The following is a 25881-nucleotide window of genomic DNA, read 5'->3' on the forward strand; positions in this document are numbered from 1 at the left end:
GTTCAGCTGGTTTCGCTCTTTTCTAGCCGACCGCCGACAAACGGTCTGGGCCTCCCCTGGCTCCGCCGAGATGTCGCCACTGGGAGTCGGAGTTCCCCAGGGCTCCGTGTTGATCCCGACTCTATTTAACATCTTCATGACACCATTGGCGACACTGGTGGAGTCTTACAGGGCCCAGATCGTATCCTATGCCGATGATACCCAGCTTCTCTTCACCTGCCGGAAGGGAGAAGATTTTGAGGGAGAGAGTATCCGTGAGTGCCTTGGGGCTGTTTTTAAATGGTTCCAGCTAAACAGCCTCAAGTGCAACTCAGATAAATCTGAGATACTCTTCTTCGGATGTCCATCTGATCCGGATTGGCATGGGTGGTGGCCCGCCGACATGTTCCCCCCAGCTCATTCGTTCCAGTTAGCCAAGAACTTGGGAATTAAAATCGACAACAGGCTGACGCTTAAATCCCAGGTTCTGGCTCTTACAGGAACGTGCTTTGGCATCCTTTGGATGCTCCGGAAGTTCTTCCCTTTACTCTCCGAGGAACATAGGAGAATGACAGTACAGGCCTTAATCGGATCAAGACTGGATTACTCGAACATCCTATATCTTGGCCTGCCGGAGTACCTTTTACAATGCCTGCAGGTGGCCCAGAACGCGGCTGCACGAGCCATCTTCGGCCTCCACAGGCGGGCCAGTGCCTCTAGCCTATTGCAATTGCTACATTGGCTACCTATCCGGAAGCGGATAGCATTCAAGGCTATGACATTGGCCCACAAGGCTTTGCATGCCTCGGGAGCTCAATATTTGCAAAGGAGGCTGGCCTTTTACCATCCGGCACGATCCCTGAGATCGGAGTCCCTCTTCCTGGCTGTGGTGCTGTAATGGCTGCCCTTTTTTGGCTCCTTTAAGGGGAAGAATAATGGAGAGTGACTCCAGCCTATCACCCCCATAGCATAGGGATTAGGACTATAGACAGGGCCCCTGCCTTCCATATATTAGAGTATTTTCGTGTCACTTTCCTTAATGTAGGGCTTATGAATTTAAGTTAGGGGATAGATATATAGGTATTAGTCATGATCTGCTCATTTGCTAACATGTTAGGATATTTTCCATGGAGTTATGTATATTGTGGGCTCCGTAGGCCTTAAACAGGACAGACTCCATTTTGCTTTTTGCCCGGTAGCTCGAGAAGACTTTCTAGGTGAAGTGTAATGTTTTAGTTTCAAGCTGTTGTTCACTTGGAGAGAACCGGCTCAGGCTGGCCCTTATCGAAGGAATGTATTTTTCTCCACACCGAAGACACAACTTCAGGCCGGCCGGCTGGGAACGTGTCCTTGGTACGGGGAGGTACAAGAATTTGGTGGGCGGCAGGTTACTGGCCGTAGCTTTCCATGAAGGAATGGGCTTTGATATTAGCGAAGGTGTTAGTCAGTTCGTGAGTTAGTCCGTAGGCGGCATCTAGCCGTTAGCATCTCTGCCATTAATTATCTCATGGCGGACAGTCGCCATCTTTGAAGTCCAAGAAAGATTTAAGACCGAAACTCTCTGAGAAAGACTGAAGGAGAATTAGCGCGGAGCGCACTGACACAGAGAGAGAGAGAGAGACAGTAGCTAATAACCAGCAAGGTTCCGGTGCCCTGGAGGGAAGCAGACGAGGTTGAGCCTAGCGGTGCAGACGTGTACTTGTGACGGCTGGGGTGTGACTGCAAGGCGAGCCAGGACACAGAGACGAGGAGGGAACCTAGATGACTGCCGAGTCCAGACTTCATATTAACCAGGTGACCTCCGTCCTTTTCCCATTTAGTGTGCACTCTAATCTTTACCTTTTCTTTGCAGAAATTATGTTGCATAGTAATGTGATATGTGTGTATTGCCAATAAATATCCTAATTCTTATAGAATCACAGTGTGCCTCATGTTCCTGTTCAATCTCGGTAAATGCATCTTCTAGTTGAAAGTTGTTTATGTGAGCGGATGTGAAATCCCGATCAGGTAAATGGTGATCGAACAAAGAGGGAGTGAGTGGACCTTTGATGCCAGGAATAGGAGGTACATCATATAATTTGGGAACCATATCAAAAGTCATTATTATAGTTTTATCCCGAGTAGATAACTGAGACATTGTCCTGATGATCGTTCATAGGAATGTGGTTGTCGTTGATATGCGGCGTTAGTGAGAACGCTGGGTAGGAGACCAGCGTGTATACCCACAAGATTGTGGCTTGAATAAGTGAGAGCGTCAGGTGGGAGACTGGCGTGGAGATCTACAGGATTGTGGATCGTTTGGAAAAGGGAGCATTGGGTTCTGCAGGCCCATGTGTAGTCGCACCGGATTGTGCGCAATATCTGCCCTAGGGTAGACCGGTCTGGGTCGGGGTGGCCGCGAGACCAACTGATGTGAATAAGATATTGTAGAAAATCTATGCATGTGTATTGCTATTCCCCATCCTTAGGTGTGATTTGTATATATATCTGTATATCTATCCATTGTGAATACGTTCTAAGGAGGGAAGGTGAGTACGTTTTGGCTGGGTCATAAGGGGCCCCTGGGGGCTGATCCCATCTAAGCGGAAAATCCAGCCATAACAGGTGCCCCGAATAAAAAAAGCCCGCATTGGTGGACGTTCGTTCAGGCTGCTAGCTCCGCAGCTTTGGAACTCCTTACCTTTGATCCTGTGCTCTACATCTAATCTGCTCGCGTTCAGGAAGGGCCTAAAGACATGGCTCTTTGCCCGCTAGGGATTTCCTGTTATGTTTCTGAACCTTGTTGAGCTTTCCTTTCAATCTATATTGTTATGTTTGTCTGTTCCCCTTTTAGGTCATGTATTGTAAAGCGCCGGGACACTCCTCGGAGTAGCCGTGCGCTATAAAAGACCTATTTAACATAACATAACATAACATAACTCGACTATTGTAAGTTATTACAGTCAAGTTCTGACGTCACAGTGCCTGCTGCCAGCAGCCGAAATTAAAGGCAGGTCAGGTCATGGAGCATAAATGAAGCAGCTGTTTAAAGCAACTGAAAGAACTTTGCTTTTCTTTCTTCTGCTCTATATTAATAGCTTACGATGACAATCAGAGAGAATGTGTTTATTTTTTGTTCTCCTTAGATAGAGAAAAGCTAGAATCTTTCAGCATGTTTCTACACATGCAGAGCTACTGCAGCTTTTAGGTTTCTTTAAACTGACTTGTATTGAACTGTTTCTAATATCTATTTGCAACAAGAATACAAGTTGTTTGATGTGCTATTTTTTCACTAGAGGTTTTATTTTTAATCTTCATGTTTGCAAACATGCTCTCTCTTTCATATGAAAGAGCTACGCACCAAGGTTTTAAGTGGGTTATGGGAAAGGTGATGGTGTGACCATGTATTATATGGGATAAAGTACACCCGGGCGTATATGATAAGGATACTGTAAGTCACTTCGAAGTTCCATAACCTTGTAAAGGAACTCGGCCTCGTTCCACTATATGGTTATGGAGCTCTTCAGTGACTTGCAATATCCTTGCAATGTACTGCGGGGGGTACTTTATCCCTAATAAAAATGATGATAATAATAATGATGATAGTGATAATAATAATAATAACATTAACAATGATAATAACAATAACTAAAATACGTTGAGTATCCGGGTTTTCTGGACCCAGTCCAAATAGCCCAAGTGCTAGGTAATCTTCCCTCTGAAGGAGAACAAAATGAAAAAGAGGGATGCACTTTAGCCTCACAGTAAAGCACAGCTACATGTGGTTTAGTGTTCTACAGCAATTTAGAGTTTTTAATATTGACCTGCAACAATATCAAGTGCAGGATATTGACTACCAATATGTTGTTGAGGTGAGTAGCTAAAGGTAGCTGCAGCTTTACTTTTCTTAACTCCATATCCAGTGGATATGGTGATCTATGCATTTTAGATATATAGATATCTGTATATGTTGTATATATATATATATAAATATCCATCAAGTTTAGCCAGAAGAACAGAGAGAAGCCAGCCGGCAGGATTTGGATCCATTTCTTTAATGAAAGACATCGCACACAGCACAAGCTCTAACATTAGCCTCCTCATTGTATCTTAATGCCAGACGCGTTTCGAGATGTTAATCTCTTCCTCAGTGGCAATCCATCAACTGATGCACGGCATCCTTGCACTTTTTAAATAATTATATCTGATACCTAGTGGGCGTGGCCACTAGCATGGCCTTCTGGATATTGTAGTGCCATGTGAGTCCGTTTTTCACAGTTGAAAAATAAAAATGTCTATAAAACCACTGCCCACTGTGGTTTTATAGACATTTTTATTTTTCAACTGTGAAAAACGGACTCACATGGCACTACAATATCCAGAAGGCCATGCTAGTGGCCACGCCCACTAGGGCTCAGATATAATTATTTAAAAAGTGCAAGGATGCCGTGCATCAGTTGATGGTTTGCCACTGAGGAAGAGATTAACATCTCGAAACGCGTCTGGCATTAAGATACAATGAGGAGGCTAATGTTAGAGCTTGTGCTGTGTGCGATGTCTTTCATTAAAGAAATGGATCCAAATCCTGCCGGCTGGCTTCTCTCTGTTCTTCTGGCTAAACTTGATGGATATTTATATATATATATATTTTTTTTTCTCAGCACTCAGTACCACTCGCCGCTGCAGATCCATGTGAGGTGGTTGTTTTCGTATGTGAAAGGAGATTCTCATGTAATGTACCATTCTCCCAAACAAACTGCATGGCCACACAAAGGGGTTTTAAAGTGCTTATTTAAACACCTCGTAGCAGCAAACAAAAAGATGTATTTCACCTAATATGCCTTGATCACTGTTTTGTGTGTTTCCCTTTCCATTAAGTGCAATTTAGCTAAAACTATAAAAACAAAGAAAGGCTCTGCAAGGGAGACGAGATTTACTGTTACATTTCAGCCATCTTCGTCTGGTCAAAGTGCTCTATAAATTCAATTGATTACATGTACAAATGTAACATGAGTGCTAAACTGCCATGTTCCTTCACCACCTTGGAAAGAACTATGCACCTACTCTCCCTACCCTGGTAACTGCCCTCCTTAACTACCTCAGTTCTTTACGTTTACGCATGCTTTGTATTTTTATTTACGCTTTATGTAACTTGGGTATTAGCTGCTATTTGCTTACATATCCCACTGTATACTGTTTACTCTTTTTACAGTTACGTTACATTTTATCTATTCTATATGTTCCTCATGTGATGTTCCTATGCTTACTCTGTGAGGTGCTATGAGAACTTCGGGTCAAGTATGCACTATATAATTTTTACTGTGGTGCTTACCCTGTAAAGCTCTCTGATACCTTTGGGTCAAGTTTGTGATAGATAAAACTCAAATAAATAAAAAATAAAATAACAGGATTTATGGATAGACTATTAATATTACAGTGAAGCCTGTTGTGTACAATGGCTAACCTAGCACTCATTAGGGTTAACTCTAAAGGCAATATAATCATACAATTAATGTTACAACCCTTAGAGTCAAAAGCGATGTTTCTGCTGATAGTCAACAGAAATGGTAAAATAGGGAAAATCAATAGCAGATACATTTAAATCAAACCAAAATGTATTACTAATCTCATTTCATAGTATTCATACCTCTTTAACAATGATCAAATCCAAATTTGGTTGCTACTATGTATTAAGCTCTGATGGGCAAAATATGGTGACCTAATCATTATGATTCCCTTCCTTTGCTTGCGGTCCCTCAATGCATTCTTGGAATTCCTCATCACTATTGAGCCATCGGGAATCTTAGGACTTGATTCAAAATGGCAATCTGAAACAAAAGTGTAACTTTACGACTTTTGGCCGTATCTTTAAGTCTGCAGTCGGGCCAGAATCTGCGGCTTGGGCCATACAGTCAACACTGAGGGAAGAGTAAATTGTGGACTGCATGTACCATGATGCAAAGGACCATAGTTTTCTGGGATATGATGTGGTGTCCGCCACGCCCTTTTAATGTCCAAACTGACTTTCATGACCTCTTCTACCATTTACCACACGTTCCTAATGTTACTTTTTGTAAAAATTACATTCCGGCCCATTGATTACACTTCATACGGCTGAGCCTGAGAGTACGGCCCAAACCAGAGATACGGCCCAAGTCGGAGATTCCGACCCGACTGCGGACGTAAAGATATGACTTGTAAATGACCGCTATGAATACCGAAGTCGTAAAGTTAGAATTTTGTCTCAGATTGCCTTTGTGAATCAGGCCCTTAGCCTGTAAATTGATGATGCGTCTCAATTCAAGTCATTGTAGTGCCCTGGCCCTGTCACTTCCTCTTTCATTAGAATTATTCCATCCAGGCAGAAAAACCTTAAGTGATTGCGATAACTGATATGAAACACTTGAAAGTGTCTAGCCACTGGGTATGATGACTCCCCTTTAGTTATGGCTCACATATGTTCTAAAATACACGTCTTAGTTGCTTGTATAGTGCTTCCAATGTATTGTTTATTGTAAGGACGTACAAGATAGTACACCGATAATCTGAATTGCAGATAAGCAACTTGTTGATCATAACCTGCATTATTCTGCATGGTTCTCTACACATAGTAACTTTACTGATGTATTTCCATGCATGGATACAAATCTGTTTCAGATATATTCAATTGAAAGTTGGCCTTAGGGGTTAAATGGGTAGGTACTAGGTGACCCCGTAGAGAAGTACTCCTCCTGCATTTTACTTGTCGGTGTATGTTGAAACTATGCCTTATGATGTTATCTGATCTACGAATGTGCCAATTCCTATAAAATATTTTACATATCTCTGCATTTTCTGCTGAGACATTGGTAATCAATCTGGTCTTAGGTTCCTCTTTCTCTTTGACCTTGTCTAATAGCAGATACTGGTGAGAATGTTGTTTAACTTTCTCCTGCGCTATCTCAAGTACCGAGATGGGATACCCTCTTATTCGAAATGTTTCAGTCATGTCACTAGGAATTCTATCATAGTCCTGCTAATACTGCAAGTGTGTTTAGCGTGGAGTTATTCCCCAAAGGGGATGCTCCACTTCAAGGGTTTTAGGATCATTACTATCACAATGAAGAATACTATTCCTCTCTGTGGGTTTCCCAAACGGGGAGCTCTGCATTGTTCTATGCCAAACTGACAATGTCAAGTTTAGGAAATTGGCCTTGTGTTTATTTAAATGGCTTTTGAATGGAAGATTCAAATTATTCTGATTGAGGATGGAAATATAGTGTCCTCCCTTACAAAGAATAAAAAGGTAATCAATGTAGTGCACCCATGAAATTGGTTGTTCCACCCACTGGTTGTGATGATCTGCCTAGCCCACCTGCTTCTCCCACTAGCCCACACACAGATGTGCATAATTGGGGGTGAAGCAGTTGCCCACGGCAAACAAAGAGCTGGTCTTACTTGCAGAATGGTTTGGCCCTATTTATGTATTATATAAATGACCTCTTAACATCTAAGGCATGCAGTGTTCTTTCTGTCATAGAATCCGGCTGTGGGAAGAAGACCAGCAGAGGGAAGGGTGACACCACCTTAGAGAGGAACAAGGGGTGGGAACAAACAACCACCTACCTCTATGAAAGGCTTGTGAATGGTAAGAGTTTGCAGCTCGCTAATGGGCATAATCAAGGTGATAGCCATCAGGATGGCTACCTTCCATGAAACAAACTGCAGAGGGCATGAATGCATAGGCTCCTCAAATGTTGTCTCCGTAAGAATGGTAAAGACTATCTCGAGGTTCCAGACTGAAGTAGGAGGTACTCTGAGGGTATGATCCTATTTTAGACTCTACATAAATCCTTTAACCACTGGAATCCTGAAAAAGGATGCGTGTTGTTTGTTCTCCATGTAATATTCGACTACAGTTAGTTGGAGAAGAATGGTTGTGTAGATCAAGCTTGCCTTCTGCAGGGTGCAGAACGTAGGAGACAATTTCTGCACTGTAGGATTGAAAGGATCGTCTTTGTTGGAAATAAAGCAATGGATGAAATGCCTCCATCTAGTTGCACAAGGAGCAAGCGTTGTAGGCCACCTGGCCCACTTCGGGATGGACATACCTTTTTGGGGGAAGGTGGAGGTAACTGAAATCTAGGACCACAAGTGCCAAATCGCAAGATTGAGTAGGGCTGGATCCGGATGACTGACCTGACCTTATTTCAGGCTAATTGATAGCTCCAGAAGAGCAGTAAACCAAGGCAGTCTAGCAGTCACTATGATTAAAGTTAGAGATGTTCATATGAGCTTCATGACCACGAATGGAAGCAGTGAGAGAGGTGAAAAACATAGGCAAATATCCCTGATCAGTTCATCCATATTGCATTGCCCATGGACTGTAGGTGAGGCTACCTGGTGGCAAAGCTTGGGCATTTTGCATTTTCTGGACTGGCGAAGAGGTCTATTCGCCCCAACACTCAAAGTATCTGTGGAGGACCTGGAGGTAGAGTTCCCACTCTTGGACTTGTTGATGCATTCTGCTGAGCAGGTTGGCAAATTTGTTCTCTACTGCTGGCAGATGTTCTATCAGAAGGTGAATGTTGTATCTGAGCTCCCAATTCCAGATGCTCTATGTGCTACCCTGTTTCTGGGTGTAATACATGGCTGTCGTGTTGATCCGGACTACCATTCCACAAATCAGTTGGGGAAAGGCTTTGAGAGCCAGCTGAATGTCAAGTAGTTCCAAAAAATTGATGTGGTGGTCGTGGTCCTGGTATTGAAATGGCCACTGTCCCTGAACTGTTCTGTTTCTGTGATCGATGTGTGCCCCATCCTGTGAGGGAGCCATCCGTGATAATGGTCAACTTTGAAACTGAGTTTGTGAAAGGTCTGCCTTTCAACAGTTGCCCACCATTGAAGACAGCGATGCACCTTGGCCTGTGACAATACTGGATCTTCCCATTTACCTTGAGCTTGTTACCATTAAACCGACAGACACACTTGCAGGAGCTGCATATGCAACCTTGTGCAGGGAACTATTGCAATGTAAGATGCCATTGTTCCCAAAAGATTCATAACTGAACATAAAAGATGCTTGGGTTGAAAAAAGGCAACCGGTGCTGAAAAGCTTAGATTCTTTATTTTTTGCCTGTCACTGTATTTAAAATGGAGCAGAGGAAGGCTGTATCTAAAGGGGTTGGAGTTGGATTTTGGTGGTGCTTATATTAAAGCCCAATGGTTGAATAAAGGATGTCATCACTTGTGTGTGTGGCAGACACTACTGACTGCTGCTATTCATGGATTCCCTAACGGCAGAGAACTGCCACCACTGCTACAACATTTTTATGTCAACACGCATGGGGCAGTGGTGATCCTGAGGAGAATATACTTCCAGTGGGCAGGGCAGATGGGAATATGAATGTAGAGGTTCTTAAGATCAAGCACTGCTATGAAATCCTCTGGTTAGAGAAGGGGGATAACCTCCTGCAGAGGTGTCGTCTGGAAATATTCTGATATGATGCAGAGGGTGAGGGGCCTGAGATCAAGAATGTCTTTTGGAGTCATCTTTTTTTAAAGTGAGGCAGTACAACAAGTATATCCTCTCTTTTTATGTTGAGGGGTATGGATTCTATGCAGGAGTGCATGCACATCTTCCTCGAGAAAAGAGAGATGCTGTTTGCGGAGCCTGTGTGATCGCAGTAGGATGTTGAGGGAAGGAGTGCAATGCAGTTTGAGGCTAGATCCGTTTCAATTATAGGTAGTACCCATTTGCCTGATGTGATTTCCTGCCACAGGTGCAGGAAAAGGCATACTCTCCCCGAAAGATAATGTCTGATATGGGAGTATGCCGTGCATGTCACTGTTTGATAGAAGCAGGACCCTTGCTGGAGCCTCCCTTACCTCTACCCCCCATTGTATCCTTTGTAGGATCTGCTACTGTATTCCCTGTTGGCTTCATTGTGGTTTGCCTGCTGCCTCTTATACGAGTGGGGCTATTCAGGAGAGATGGTTTTGGCTCCGCCTTTGGGTTGGGCACTCCAAAAGGAGCCCCTAAATCTTGCAGACTGGAGACCCCCTATGGACTTGGTGGTCTCTGCATCTTTTTTTTCTTTTAAGCATCTCATCAGTCTGTCCTGAAAAGGTGGTCCCCATCAAATGGGAGGTTGAGGAGATGCTGCTGCACCTTGAGCTTTAAACCCATAGATATGGAGCCAGGTGGGGCATCCATCGCAGAATGAATGGTGGCGTTGGAGATGAATTGGCTCTCTGGCAGAGTCTCTTCCCCTCTCTTCTAGAACTCTTCAGGGAGGTGTTAATGGAGGTCCTCCCATTGTGCCCTATTGCTTATCTTTAAGAGAGTAACAATATTTGCATTCTGCCAGTGGGTAGCTGCTCCCACTACCACCTTCTTGTCCCCAGCTTTATGCTTTCCCTATATAGAAGTGGTGCATTGTCAGTAGATTGGGTGGGTGGGTGCGTGCTTACAGGCAGTGTGGACTACTAGGGAATCTAGTGAGGCCTGACCCTTAATTTTACCCAGGATCACTTGGGGAAGGCTTGAATGTTTTTTCTACCCAGAAGGTGATTACTCTAATCATGAGGGACTCTCTGAAATTTTCAGGAGCAGACTTTAGCAACAGGAGTAAGTGGACTGAGCGCTCTGATTTGAAGAGCATCTCCATGAGGAAATATTCTTCCTCCTGTATCATGAAAATGTCCACTTGTGGTAAGTGGCTGCCCGCCGAATAACTTTGTGGTATGCAGCTGTATCATCAGGTGGGAGAAATTCTGATGGGGTTATGGTCTAGGCCAGGGTCCCACAGTGAGACTCTGTTATAATTGTCCCATGGGTCATCAGTAGGACCCTTCCCTATTGTCTGGCGATAGGGTCAAATAGCCCAAAAGGGCTGCCAGGAGTAGCAGCTGAATAAGGAGACCTCTAGGAGTGCCTGCAGCAGGCAGTGGTGGAGGGGAGGATGCAGTGGCGGCTCACCAAGGGAGTGCTGCGGGGTGTTGTGGGGGGGGGGGGCGGGGAGGGGCAGGGTAGGGGGTAGTGTACTCTGACATATGACGTAACAGAATAAAGTAAGTGAATAAATTAATAAATAAAACTATTTAACTTGCGTGCTCTGCATCGCCGAGTTGGCGCTGCATCGCGCAAAAATGTAAATAGTTGTATTTATTTATTTACTTACTTTACTCCGTTACGTCATATGTCCGAGTGCACTACCCTCCACCTTTCCCCTCCCTCGCCACGCCACCCCGCAGCATTCCCTCAGCGAGCCGCCACTGGGAGGATGGAAGGTGTGGGTGGTGGAAAGGAATGTGTGGAAGAGAAACAGGGCTGGTGACTATGTCTCTGGGCCTCTTAGGTGAAGGTTCCTGTGTAAAAAGGCATTCCCTTAAAAAGGCATACCCTTAGGCACTCCTCCCTAAGGGTAAGCTTTGTCTTGCGAGGGATTGACTGCAGGGGTAGAGAGATCCTCGTGTAGATCTTGTCAATGATTGGGTCAATATAGATGCGCTGTTGCATAGCATTCAACTCTTGTTTGTAGCCATTGAAGCTTCGGCATCCTCCTCGGAAGATGCTGCAGAAATTTTGCATGAATCTTCCTCCATGGGGCCTCAATGAGGTTCAGAGGGAATTGCTTCTTCAGTGCTGAACTTAGTTTTGGTGTCGAGGGCCACTTCAAATCTGAAGGCAGCTTGTGTGCTGATGACGGCCTTGGATCGGTCGTGGCCGTTGGCATTGACCGAGGCATCAATGGAGGGCTTTGGAGTCGATGTAACCTTTGCCATCAATGCCAGTGTGGGTGTCAACGACCTTTCTTGTAGGCTTGCTGCCCTCTGCAGGCTTCTGTTGGTGCCAACAATAGCAAGTAGGCAGCACTGGCCAGTGTGTGGTTTTGTCTCAATCACCATGCTTGAGTCTTGGTGCCCGACTCACGTGGAAGCAGTGTTATGCCTTAGCGCGAAGTAATGTTTTTCCTGAGTCATTGGAATACCTACAGCTCAGGATGGTTTTAACCTGAGGCCCAGTCCTTGGCAAGTGGCTTGCTTTATTTGGACTCGCCGAGCATGAGCAGGTTGGGGATGGGCAACCGTTGCAAGAGGTGAGCCTCAAGAGGCCACTGCTGCATGCTCCTGTGCGCCCAAAGGAGTTCCCACCTGTACCGGAGCATCTTCTTCCACCCGAAGGCAAGAAACGGGGAACAGGTGACGTCGTTTTGGTCGAGGGACTGGTAAAAGTTGCACACCTCATGTTGACCAGTCTACAGGTATTTTGTGTGATGTTGAGGACAGTACTGGAATGGTGCCCGCTCCATTTCTCATGCTGCATTCTTGGGTTATGAAGAGACTGAAGTGTGCTGGGCCTCTGACTATGAGAACGGTTCTTAAGGTTTGAGTGGTTTCCGATGGATACTTGGATGATAACGAAGCTCGAAAGTGGCTAGTGAAAGAGATCAATAAGGACATTGGCAGGACCCGTCGGGCACAAGGAAACGCAGTGAACTTGGCACCCATTCAGGGCACATCTGAGCCTGATGGTGGAAAAAACAATCTAACATGGATTCGGTGCCCATGCGCAATGCACACTGGGAGAAGTAGTCACACCACCTCTTGTAATGCAAGAGATTTCTTTTAAGAAAAACAACTTGCAAATGTTTGAGCCCAACAGTAGATTTCAGCAGTACGCTAAGCATGTGTGAATGCATAAACACATGCTAGGAACACAAACACACACACACACACACACATATATATATATATGTACATGTATGTATATACATACATACATACACATGCATACATATATGTATAATTAGGGCACATAGATGTGGATTTAAATATGGTAAATCTATGCATTTCTATACTTACTTTGATGAGATAGTGGTTATCTACATTCTGCACTCAATATTGTTGCAGGTCGGTATTTTATTGTTTTATCATTCGATGTGTCGACACACAATCGGTCGTGCAATACAGAAGCTTTATAAACAGAACCCTGACTGCTTCAACTCATCGTGATTCCTGAATTCGTAAGTAAGCATAATAATTTTGTGCAGAATTATAAACTGGGTGCAGACCTTTCTGCTCCAGGCCAAGTGTGGCAATAGGTTGATCATCATCATCGTCATCACTGTCATCGCCTTTCTTCATGAAGGCTTCGTCCACTGGCACCAGCTGTCTGGCAATTTGACCATCATCTTCATCAACCGCTAGCCAGCGCTGGCATGGAAAAAAGTACCTGAAAGACAGAATATGTGAAGAGGGACTTACACATGTAGAGTGAACATGTGATAATACAAACTAAGCACCCTAGAAATTTTACACTAGAATTGAAGAGTTTTCAAAATCTGCAAAGGTGTGCTCCTGATGAAGGGCTTTAAAGTAGGGAATGACTTAATATTGGACTCAAGCATGCATGAATGTATGAATGCTGCATTTCTACAGCACAAACCTAGCCTAAGAGCAGCAGAGAGATGTACCAGATAAAAAGGAGAACACACAGTAAACGAGATACAATGGATGACTTCTAAGAGCGAGAGGCTAATGCGACTGTATCCTGATGAATTTTCATGTATGTGTGTGTTCAGCTCTTTACTAAATTCGGAGCACAAAAGAGGCTTTTCTTGGAGCTGTTCTTTTTTAAGATTTGATGAAGTTAATTCTTTTTAATCTCCTCATACGTCTGGCTATCTTTAAGTAAAGGTGAGAAGAAAATTAGAAGACCAAAATATCTGGGTTGTCACGAGGAGGCTGGGGTCCAAGTGAAGAGCAACACGTGACCACAATTGCATTATGGAAAGCAGAGGTACTGGTGTTTGAAGGGACCGAGACTGCTGAGGTGGGAGGAGGAGGGGGGTTCTGGTGGTTGCTGGTCTAGACACCCATTGAGGGCATCATTCTGTCAACGAAGTATACTGATTGTAGTTAAGGCAGGGTGACTGCCGAGTGGTTAGTAAATGACGTCTCTAATGATGGGTGAGTTTGTGTCTAGCATGATTTCGCTGAGACAAGCTCAAAGGTAGAAAATCTCTCAGAGTGGAGGTGGCAGGACTGGAAGTCATTCAGAGTTAGGAAGACATGCACCCCCCCCATGTTGTGCAGTTTTATTATTGATAACAATATAAAGCCACGCAGAACAAGATTGTCCAAGTGCTGCATTTTTAGTGAGTGACAACTGTATCAGTGAGAAGAAGAATTTTGATTTTATGGCAGCAGATAGTATCCCGACCCGGAAGCTGCACGAGTGGAAGCAGGGAGACTGTCCGATTTTAGAAAGGCCCTTATATAGATAAAGGTTGGCCAGATTGCATCTATCAAGCCCTGAAAATGTGTGTATATTCCAGCACTGAAAATAGCAGATGGTGCAGAACTCCAGTCAGGACATATCAATATTTTTCAAGAACAATTGTGCGTCAAATCTGAATAAATATCATAACGGTGGCTTCCAATGTGCAGCATATTCCTTTTTACTGTTTTTATTATAAGGTTTTAATACTGGATATCATCGGGATCCATCATAAGGTCTTATTACCTTTTTGAATAATTGTTTTTAATCTAAAGATTGAACTCTAGACCTTGTGTAGAAGTTTTAGAAAACTGTCCCGAAGAAGGTGATATATCGAACACTCACCGAAACGCCGCGTCGACCTTCTGTTTTCTGAATATGTATTGTACATTGTTTTTAAACTGTGGAGGTTAATCCCTCTTTTTACAAATTGTCAAAATAAAAATACTATATATTATTTTAATATAACATTGTTTTTTATGGGTTGTTTTACTGTGCTCCACTGACGTACCGTTACTGCTTTAGATTGTGTTGTAGGTTGGTGGCCTGATAAAAGTGGTCAGAGTACACCATTCTAGTGTGTTTAGGGACATGTTATGTTCTTCTGGGGACATTTCATATTTTTGTAAACAGATAGCATCTGCCACAGGGGAGACCTTCCTGGCAATTGATTTGGATCTAGTGAGACCATCAAAAGTCTCATGCACTACTCATAGTTTGTTGTACTTCTAGCTTCAGTCATGCTAATTGAAAACATTAGTAGATGTCAACAGCACTTACCTAGTATCATCCTTCTGATCTACAATCTCCACTCGGTCAAGGAACCAGGCGGCGTTTCCGCCCGAGTTATCATGGCGGATACGAAGCTTCTTCAGTGCTCCAAGTTCAATTGCCTTGATCAGGAACACATCTTCCTGTGGGCATCAAGTAATAGAAATGCACAATATTCATGGCAGGGTTGGAAGACACCAAGCTCGGCATCACCAGACTCAATGTAAAAGGGTTACAACTGGGCAGCTTTAAAGTCATGTGCAAGCTGCAACTACAATTGCTTCTCAAGCTCTGAACATGACTACTTCTCACTTCCATCACACAATTTTGGAAAAGTAAAACTCCATAGTAGCAACTCCACCAACAAACCACAGATGCACTTTTCATGCTGACGGGATATTCTCCATAGGGACCTTACCCCCCTCCATCCCCTAAGCAGCAAGAAATGAAACAGGGTGCTGTCAGGGTGCATGTACATCCATGGCATTCTTCTTACAACAATCACCAGTCCCAGGAGTCATGCTAAGAGATTCTCTTCATGCTAAGAAAAAAATAAGGTCCATAAAAAAGTCTATACATATGTATAAATCTACTGTAGTTTGTGGTGCATACAATTGCAGCAAAAAAAGACAAAAGTCATGGTTTTCTAGGAAAAAGAGTTAAAAACCAGCCACAACGAGATTATGATAAATTGTGAAATAATGAATCAAACTACATAAAGAAATGAATGGGGATAATATTCAATGCTCCACGAAATGTCAGGACGTCTTGAAATGTCTCCATGAAAATGCTGTGCCATTGTTGCGTGCCACAAAGACCAGGATCAGGTAAGGGATTCTTTTTTATAGCTGTAAACAATCAAAATTCCTCTATGACACTGCCTACAATCAGGATTACACCAAGTCAGGCACTAAACAAACAGAAACTAACACTAGCAAAGCCAATAGGCCTAGCTTTTTTTGACCTACTGAATTTACCACGTTTTTTTTGTTGATGCTGTGCAACATCAGCAAACTGTAATATTTTTTTGCCAATGCTGTGCAGCGTCTGCAACAATTTTAAAAATAACTTTAAAAAGTGGAATGACGAGGATTTGCACATGATGTGTAGAGGTCATGATGCAATGTCAGCCCTGTGTGGTGACATGTACGTGTGTGCGTATGGCATGACATGACTGCAATTTTAATTACTTTTGTATTTACCTTTTAAGAATTTAAAGGTGTAGGATAGGGCTTTTGAAATAGCAGCAGGCAGGCTCTCTAAAGCAATGATGTTGTTTTTTAAATTCCCCATGGCAGAGTGGTGGGAAACAACGCAGGAGCAGCTTGAATGCAGGGAGGTGGGGGCATAGGGGGCGTGGGCATAGCAGCAATTAAGAGGTTTGTGGTGCGGGAATAAATAAAAAAATGATAAAAAAACATGATGTGAGAAGCAATGAGAAGCAAGCAATGGATGAGCTGTGGATTGAAGCAGGAAGACACATGGACTGTGCTGAGAGGGGCAATACCTGAGGGGGAAAGCACATGCAAGAAAGAGAGCAAAAAAAAACGTCCAGCAACTTGCAGTTCTAAAAGAAAAAGAAAAAAAGGTGTTGTGTTTATATCTAGGACCCTAATTCAATATTCCCGATTTATGTCCTTGTGAGGTTATAATCAATAATATCCTGATAACGGCATTAAAATCAGATCCATATTCAGTAATAGCCCATGCAGTCCAAAGCACAGCACGGCTACTCCCATCGACTCCTAGAAAGCACAACGCGTTCTTTAAAAAAAACCAAGCCTCCAGCAGCCCGGGAAATTCCCCACTGCTTTTGTTTTGATTTGAACAAGAACTCCTGAAGTCCGGCAAGAACTGTTAGTTCTTAGTGACTTCTTATGTCCAACCTTACGTCAAACCCGGCACCTTCCAGGTATAAAATACCAACAGTTGCCTTAAGCAAGGAGACGTTGGTTTGGAGCAGAGCGGACGTCTACTTGCCCGAGAGCCCAGCTGATGCGAGAGCCCACGGAAGCCACCCCTCCCGTTTTGACGCACTAAGAGAGACGCTGTCTTTTTCTCCAGCCGAGAAAATCCAGCTCCGGTGTTTCCAGCCTACTCTTGCGGGTGGCTGGGATATCGAGTCCTGAGGAAAGAGATACCAGACCTCCCATTCTATTACCAAGGTACGGAGCTGACTAAACCCTTAGGAGAATTCTTGAGGCAGATTCTTGGCAAAACTATCTTAACCAACTTAACTTAAACTGCTACTTACTTACTCCTTTCCAAGTATTAGGCTTAGGTCAGGTACACCGGGGTAGGCGTAGTTAGAAGCACCAGTTGAGGACGTTAGTCAATGTTTTTACATATGTGTATATTTTATCTATTTTAAGTACTATATGGCTAAGAAACCATATCAATGCTTTTACAGTATTATTTCATAATACTACTTTTACTGTACGCACTTTACTTTATAATGAGTATTTCAATTGTGGCAATTCATTTCTCTTGCATGAGGAGGAAGACTGCTCAATAAATAACATCACTTTTATTGAAAACCCCTGTCTCTCTATTTCTCTGCATTCTGGTGGAACTAAGCATGCACATGACTGAAATAGCTGCCTATTGTTTTCACACGACTCTAGAAATACACTCTTATTCTGAGGGAGCAAAGTTGTCATGTTTATGCGGTTGTCAGAAACTGAATCCCTTCTTGTCTGAGCCAGGAAAGTTAACCCCTCCCTATTCATTCAAGAAAGTTTCTAGTGACCTCTGAGCTAGCTGGCGCAAACCTGAATTAAGTTTAACATAGTCAGTAGAGACCTAGATGACCTTAGTCCTACGTCTACACTGCTGTTTATGTTATTCCAATGCGCAGAGCCTATTGGGAAAATAGGAACTACACTACAAAGTAGGAGCTTGTATATGATTAGTGCATGGATACAAGTCATCCAATCAAAAGGATGGTAAAGAAGCTAGGCTCCAGGGTTAGGACAAACACAAGAAGAGGAAGGAAAGCCATTAATAAGCAAGATAATGAGAGTGACAAGAAAGTCAGCCAATGGTAATCAATGGGCTGGCTCTAAGAGCACTGCAAGTTTAGGTATCTTCCACCAGATGTCTCTCAACAACAGGCAGCTAAAAGATGTCCCAAAACTAAAAAGCAAAAGCTGTTCTGTAAACATGCAAAGATGCATGCTGAAAAGTTTCCACCAGTGCCTACCCAGCAGACCCGCATCACTCCTTCATATAAGGTAAAAAAGCCACAAAATTCTGGCTACATCTCGGGAATTGCGCCAAGGAGTCTCGGGTGTTGCACCAACGAGTCAAAGCCTTCTGATGGTAGTGCCCGGAAAATAAAGCAATACCATACCTGACCCTTCTCAAACTTGTTCAGGTGGTTGGACTTCTTGAGCTGGCGCTCCCCTGTGTCTCCAATCTCTCCATAAATGTTGACATAAACATTGGCATCTGTCCCTGCACCCCATACGCTCCCAGTGTAGACATGAACCTCATACTCGTTTTCTGCAAAACAAGAGGTGCACAAACTCTGTAAATGGAACAGAAATGTAAAGCATCTTGAGTTGTCCCAACCCCCTTTTACAAAGGTGATACACATATAAAGTATAATAAAGTGCACCAGATTCATTACACCTGTTTACCAATGTGTGTCTTTTATAATAGATACGGAAAAGAAAAAACGGTTAAGCTCTAGAGTCTACAAATTAAAAAAGGACAAAAAAGCAACAACTTGCAGAAACATTTGCAGTTAGCTTTTCGAAAAAGGCTAATCCTTTGAGTGCCCTCTGAAGTGTGCTCTCTCAATATTCCATATTCAATGTAATGCATCTTCCCAGCTTTTTCCTTAGGGCTCTGGCAGGCCAATATTTTCAGTATTCTCCACCCGCGCCAAGTTTACTAGAAGTGCCCATCAAGCGTAAATCTGCCCTTGCTGGAATAAGAGAGCTTGAAAACTTATGATAAGGTCTTCAAAAATAGTAAATGTGTCTGAGAAGGCAGAATTCAAGACTGAGGTGGAAGGATCTCAGTTCCTATTGCATGAGGATGACCTTCAAGAGAGAGTGCTGCTTCATGCTTGGAAGGCTGTATTCATATTTTTATTCAGACGTTTATACCTTTGAAGAATATTTTATTTTAACATTCTGGCGTGGTACCCATATTTCACCACATTCTAAATCATTTGCCATGTGCCTTTAAGACTGGTTAGATGGGGACATGTTTTCACGAGTCTTGGGTAGTATGATCCTACTGATCACTGCACTTAAAAGAAATATTGTATCTTTAGAAAAGTAGGTTCTTGGGGCACCTTGTAGGTAATATACAATGCAAATATCAAACGATGAAGGTTCTAAAAGGTTCTTACGGCCCATGTGAAGGTCACTCTAAGAGCAACATGAGGACCGTTAAGCCTTAAAAGTGTCCTGAGCGTACACAGAAATGTCATACTGTAAATCAGCAAAGAAATCAATACCTTAAATCCTGAATGTAAGAAACAGCATCAGTATTCCTACTACTTATAGGTAGTTTGCAGGGATAGCCTCGCCTCTTCTACAAGTGTCCTCTGAATCCTTCATATGTACAAAGTTAATTTTAGGAGCATGAATGGTCCACCTATCTGCACTGGTGCTGGAAGAAATGCGTTACTTACCTGTAACTGCAGTTATCCAGTATTGGTGACTTTCATAGATTCACATGCCTGAATCATTCCCCGTCGTCGAGACTGGAGTCTCCGGTACATAGAAAAGTAATGTCCTATAGACATATATAGAGAGAAGTAGGCCTAAGGGCCTCACCTTAGTAGCCTATCTATGTCCTTTTGTAAAAAGGACAAACTCTAGAAGACAGCCAATCAGCTAACACCTCCCTCTAGAACCTTCCTGTCAGGAGCCTCAGTCTCTCAGATTTTCGTACGCACCAAGCTAAGTAGGCGTAGCACTGATAGAGAGATAGGTGAGTCCTTCCAAGGGAGGCAGGAGGGTTGCACGTGAATCTATGAAAGACACCAATACTGGATAACTGCAGTTACAGGTAAGTAACGCATTTCTTATCCAGTATTATGGGTGTCTTTCAAAGATTCACATGCCTGAATCAGAGTAGCAAGCAATACCTTGTGCACATTTCTGATGGAGCATCATACACAAGTCATTAGATAATACATATCATGCGACTATGAACCATCAATAGATATCAACAAGAAGCAGTAACAGAGAAATGTGCATACCAGAAAAGGATGGAGGGATTGAGGAAGGCTCACCTCACTGGAATAGATGGTGTAGCACTGCTTGTCCCACTGCTGCCTCCTTCATCAGATCTGTATCCAGGCAGTAGTGCCTGGTGAAGGTATGCAGTGACTTTCATGTTGCCGCCTTGCAGATGTCAATAACTGGCACTCCTGAAAATAGTGCCATAGAAGTCGACATGGCTCTGGTAGGGTGCGCCCTGATTTTAGAGTGCAATGGCAGTCTGGCTCTGTCGTGACAGAAGGCAATTGCCGAAGAAATCCATCTGGAGATGCTTTGTTTGGTAAGCGGTAGACCCTTCCTAGGCCTACTGAAGGCTATAAAGAGTTGGTTAGATTTTCTGAAATGTTTGGTTTTATCAATATAAAATTTTAGACATCTCTTAAGGTCCAATGAGTGTAGCGATCTCTCAGCTGCGGTGCGGGGATTTGGAAAGAATGATCTGAGAATCACAGGCTCATTTAAGTGGAAGTCCGACGGGACCTTAGGAATAAACCTAGGATTGGTCCTTAAAATTACTCTGTCATCCCTAAACTGCAGGAAGGGGTCTTGGATAGAAAGAGCCTGCAGTTCACTGACCCTCCTTGCTGATGTAAGCGCCAGGAGGAGAGCCGTCTTCCACGAAATGTATTTCAAGTCTGCCCTGTGAATGGGTTCAAAAGGGTGTTTCATCAGTTGGTCAAGAACCACATTTAGATGCCATGTTGGAGGGACCATCCGTGGTCGAGGAAAAGATCTATAGAGACCTTTAAGAAATTGCTTTATCAGCCTATTGGACCAGAAAGAGGGCTCTTTAGGTGTCCTTTTAAAACGTGATATCGCCGCCAAGTGTACTTTTATAGAGGAGTGGGCCAGTCCCGACTGCCCCAGATGGAGCAAGTAGGGTAATATTTGTTCTGGAGAGGTGGCGAAGGGACGTAGACCTTTGTCCGCACACCAGATGCAGAAGCGTTTCCACTTCAGGGAATAAGTCTTGTTAGTGCTGTCCACTCGTGCCCTGGCTAGGATATCTTTGCAATCCTGCGGGATGTTCATCTTGCTGAATTCTCGGTACTCAGGAGCCAAGCCGATAACCTGAGAGATTTCAGATCCGTATGTTGAATCTACTTGTTGCTCATCGTGAGTAGAGATGGATGCTGACGTAGATGGATCGGCGGCTGTAGTGAGAGGGGCTGAAGGTCTGTGAACCAATGTTGCCTCGGCCAGAATGGGGCTATCAGAATTAAAGTGCAAGGCCCCGCCTTCATCTTTCTGAGGGCTCTAGGAATCATTGGAAATGGTGGAAAGGCGTACGCAAAGACGTTTCGCCATGCGATGGAAAATGCATTTCCGAGAGACCCTGGTTGGGGATGCCAACGTACGAAGCTTTGGCATTTGGTGTTTTCCCTGGACGCAAATAGGTCGATATGCGGTGTTCCCCACCTTGGGAAGACTTGAGCGGTGGTCGCCATGTCTAGCTCCCATTCGTGTGATGAAGACCTCTGTCTGCTTAGGGCGTCTGCGATGACACTGTCCTTGCCTGGGACGTACTTCACCCTCAACGATACGTTGTGGAGAATGAGCCAATTCCAGATCTTCTGCGATTCGCAAGAGAGTGTTAGCGAACGTGTCCCTCCCTGTTTGTTCAGGTAGTGCATCGTCGTAGTGTTGTCGGTCCTGAAGAGCACTAGGGAGTTCTTGATCCTTGGCAAGAAGGACTGCAAGGCTAGAAAGACTGCCCTCAGCTCCAGCAGGTTGATATGGAGCTGCGTCTCCTGTTCTGACCATCTGCCACTGATTCCTGATTCCTGCAGGACTGCTCCCCAACCCTCCAGTGAGGCGTCCATTGTAATGACATGGGGAGCTGCAGGAAGAAGGAACGGCAACCCTTGTGAGAGGTTCTTGAGCGGCCTCCACCACTGCAATGCCTTGACGATCTGCCTCGTGATCTTTATGCGGTCGTCCAACGATCCCATGCATTGCGTCCACTGCTTGGACAAAGCTTCTTGGAGCGGACGCATCCATAGCCGACAGTGCGGTATAAGAAGGATACACAAGGACATCATTCCCAAGAGGGATTTGAAGGTCCGGACTGTCAAAGTATTTTTCGAAGCCACTGATGCGGCCAGAGAGACAAGCTTGCGTTTTCTCTCCTGAGACGGGAAAGCCTTCGCAGCTTTTGTATCTAGTGTTGCTCCGAGGAAGGTAATTACTCGAGAGGGATGTAAGGTGGATTTTTCTAGATTGAGTGTAAGACCCAAGTGCTTGAAGAAATTGAGACAGGCTTTGGAGGATTTGGTCGCGCCTGACAAGGATGGTGCCTTCACCAGCCAGTCATCCAAATACAGGAAGACTTGATGTCCATGTTGTCTGAGGAATGCTGCCACCAGGGAAAGACACTTGGTGAAGAACCGGGGTGCAGACTTGAGGCCAAAAGGGAGGACACAGAACTGATAGTGTTGGCCCGCCACTGCAAATCTTAGGAATTTCCTGTGAGTCTTGTGGATTGGGACGTGAAAGTATGCGTCCTGCAGGTCCAGAGAAGTCATGAAATCTCCCTCCTCCAGTAGGCCCAAGATCTCTTGAATCGTGACCATGCGGAACGATTGTTTCTTTAAGAATGTGTTAAGCGCCCTGAGGTCTAGAATGGGCCTCCATTTCTTTTCCTTCTTTTGAATGAGGAAGAAGTGGGAGTAAAATCCTCTCCCCTTCTGAGCTGACGGTACTCGCTCTATTGCCCCTTTTCGAAGAATGATTGAGATCTCTTGAAGATGCAATCGCAGGATTTTGTGAGGCATAGGGTGAGGAGGGGTTGTTGGAGGGATAATTTCGAACTCTAGAGAATGTCCTAATTGAATTAACTAGAGGACCCACCGGTCCGTTGTTATTCTCCTCCAGTTGTTGAGGAAATGGGTCAGTTTTCCTCCAATTCTTAAAGAAGGAGATGAGGGATGGACTGGCTGTAGAATTAGGTCATTGGCGTCCGCCCGCAGGCTTTCGTTGGGTCTTTCCTCTAAAGTTGGACTTCCCAAAAGAGGACTGCCTACCCTGTTGTTGTTGGTGCGGTTGGTATTGTGACCTGCCCTGGCCATAGGAATAGGAGGATCTATTCTGATAATTGCCTCTGTAAGAGGATTGCCCTCTGCCCTTGTTCCCTCGAAAGGACTGGTTTTTAAATTGCAGCGAGCCGAGTGCTCTCGCTGTATCCGTGTCCTTCTTAATTGTTTGTAGCACTTCATCAATCTTTGCACCAAACAGTTGTTGTCCATGGTATGGCATGTCCAGGACCTTAGCCTGAACCTCCTGTCTGAATGAAGTAGACTTGAGCCATCCCTGCCTTCGCAATACAGCTGCTCCTGCTAGTTGCCTGAAACCAGTCATTGCAACATCCAGAGCTTAGTCTATTAATTTCGAGGCCGACGACTGACCTTCTAGAAGCAGAGATTGAACCTCCTCTTTCGTGTCGTCCGGCAGTTCAGATAAGTACGGACCAATGTCTGCCCATAATTGTCTATTATATCTTCCTAGCAGCGCAATTGAATTTGCCGCCTTTATAGTCATTGCCGATGTGGTTGAGATTCGTTTTCCGATATTGTCAAGCTTCCTGCCCTCCTTATCTGGCGGAGCTGTTAACGGTGAGGAGGGATTCCTGGAATTTTTCTGCGCCGCCTGTGTAACCACAGAGTCTGGTTTGGGGTGCCCTGTAAGACAGGCTGGCGCCGATGCTGGGGCCTTGTATTTCTTGTCCAGTCTTGGAACCAGCGCTGAAACTGAGGCTGGCGTCTGCATCAGCTGTAGACCCTCTTTCCATATGTATTCAATGATGGGAATTGATCTGGTTGTCTTCCTAAGTGGCTCCTTAAAATCATAAAGGAAACAATCCGTTTCCTGAGACTCCATCATTATGTGGAACCTTTTGGCCGCTCTCTCCATCAGATTGTGGAACCCTCCTATGTCCGCCGGTGGAGAACTTGCTGTTGCGTGCTCTGGGAACGCTGGAGAAGAAATTATGTAATCATCTCCGTCTTCATGATTGGAAGGGTCATCTTAGATCTCCCCCTCTTCAAGTGGTTCTTCCTCATCTTCAGATGATGGAGGATCTTGTACTTGTTCCCTTTCCTGATGAAGCACTAATGGTGGTGGTCTGGGCCGTGGAGACGTAGCTGCTCTCGCCGCTGGAGGAACCTGCCTATCCGCTGGAGCTGAGGACTCAGGGAATCGTTGTTTATAGTCCTGTATTAAAAACCTCAAATCAGACATAATAGACGCTGGTAAACATACCATGGGCGTAATTTGAGTCTGAACCTGTGCCTAAACATTATGCTCTTGGGTAATTTCAGCATCATTGGCATCCTCATCTGTACTTTGGCATTTGACCACTAGATGAGACGGACTGGTAGCCTGCGTGCTATCCTCCTCATCCGACTCCTCATCTTGCAGGAAACGAGCTGGAGGAAATCTTTGCACCCTACTTGGGGACATTAACTCAGGAGTAATGTCCATTGAAGGACTCGTCGACGACAGGAGTCTAGACGATTTATCGTCTACGGAGCGTAGGTCTTGTGCCTGCCTCATCGACGGTGGAATCGTCGGTGACTGCTTCCATTGAGGCGTCGACGATGTCTTCGTCGACGGTGTAGCTGATGACGGTATGCCCATAGACGTTGTTGCTTTCGTTGTCGTTGTTGTCGTCGACGATGACTTTACCGACGATACTCTCGTCGACGATGGCACTGTCGACGGTATCTTTCTTGCCGTCGATTCCTTCGTCGACGGCACACTCGTCGACGATGATGATTTCGTCGAGGGTACAGTCGTCGACGACGATGATTTTGTCAACTGCACGCTCGTCGACGATGAAGACTTCGTTGATGGTACAGACGTCGACGGCGCTGGTCTCGTCGTCAACACTGACGACGACGCTATTGTTGACGATGACGATTTTTTGATGATAATAATCGACGACAAAGGCTTACCCGCGTCGATGAAGGTGTGCTCGTCGTCGACGATGAAAACGCCGACGATGCTGACGTCGTCGATACTGTCGTCGTCGACGTCGAGACATAGACGTGAGACACAGTCTTTTTTTGCGCAGATGAGGGTGTCGACGATGTCGTCGTCGACGAAGGCGCAGGCTTTTTCAAGGTGTGAACCTCCTTCTCAGACGCTGATGACTTGACCTCTGAAGACTTTTTTGCAGTCTTCTTTGGAGGAGCGTCTGTAGGGCTAGGGGAAGCCACCATTGGCCTTTATAAAGACAGCTGTGAGGAAACCGAAGAGTACTCATCCTCCTCTGAAGATTCCAGATTTTCTCTGGTCTTGAGTCTGTTCAGCCAGATTAAAAGACATCCTTCTCTGTCTTTCAGCGTTTTTGTAGAAAAAGTTCTACAAATGTTGCAGTCTTTTGCTGAATGGTCCGGATACATTGTGCTGGTCTTCAACATGTAACCTATTTTTTCCACAAGAAGTAAATGCTCTGAAGAGACCCTTCTTCTTCTGAGGATCAGCCATAATCAGTCTTGAAGTAAAGAAATCCAAATCTGTGAAGAAATAGGTAGAATAAGGAAACCTGATGAGAACTCAGGTGGAGACTCCCTTAGCACAACGTGCGGTAGAAAATCTGAGAGACTGAGGCTCCTGACAGGAAGGTTCTAGAGCGAGGTGTTAGCT

The 25881-nt window shown here is 44.5% G+C and overlaps 1 protein-coding gene across 1 annotated transcript in view; it reads right to left on the reverse strand.

Moving 5' to 3' along the window:
- Positions 1-25881, reverse strand: part of LOXHD1 (lipoxygenase homology PLAT domains 1) — a 1115079-nt gene that overhangs the window by 394867 nt on the left and 694331 nt on the right. Inside the window, exons 26-28 of the mRNA XM_086960347.1 lie at positions 18345-18496; positions 15002-15135; positions 13014-13174 (exon numbers count right to left, since the gene is read on the reverse strand). Coding sequence (XP_086816473.1) covers positions 13014-13174; positions 15002-15135; positions 18345-18496 — 447 coding nt within the window. The remainder of the gene's footprint in view (positions 1-13013; positions 13175-15001; positions 15136-18344; positions 18497-25881) is intronic.

The sequence above is a fragment of the Lissotriton vulgaris genome, chromosome 3_1 (assembly GCF_964263255.1).
Source record: "Lissotriton vulgaris chromosome 3_1, aLisVul1.2, whole genome shotgun sequence".
NCBI lineage: Eukaryota > Metazoa > Chordata > Amphibia > Caudata > Salamandridae > Lissotriton > Lissotriton vulgaris.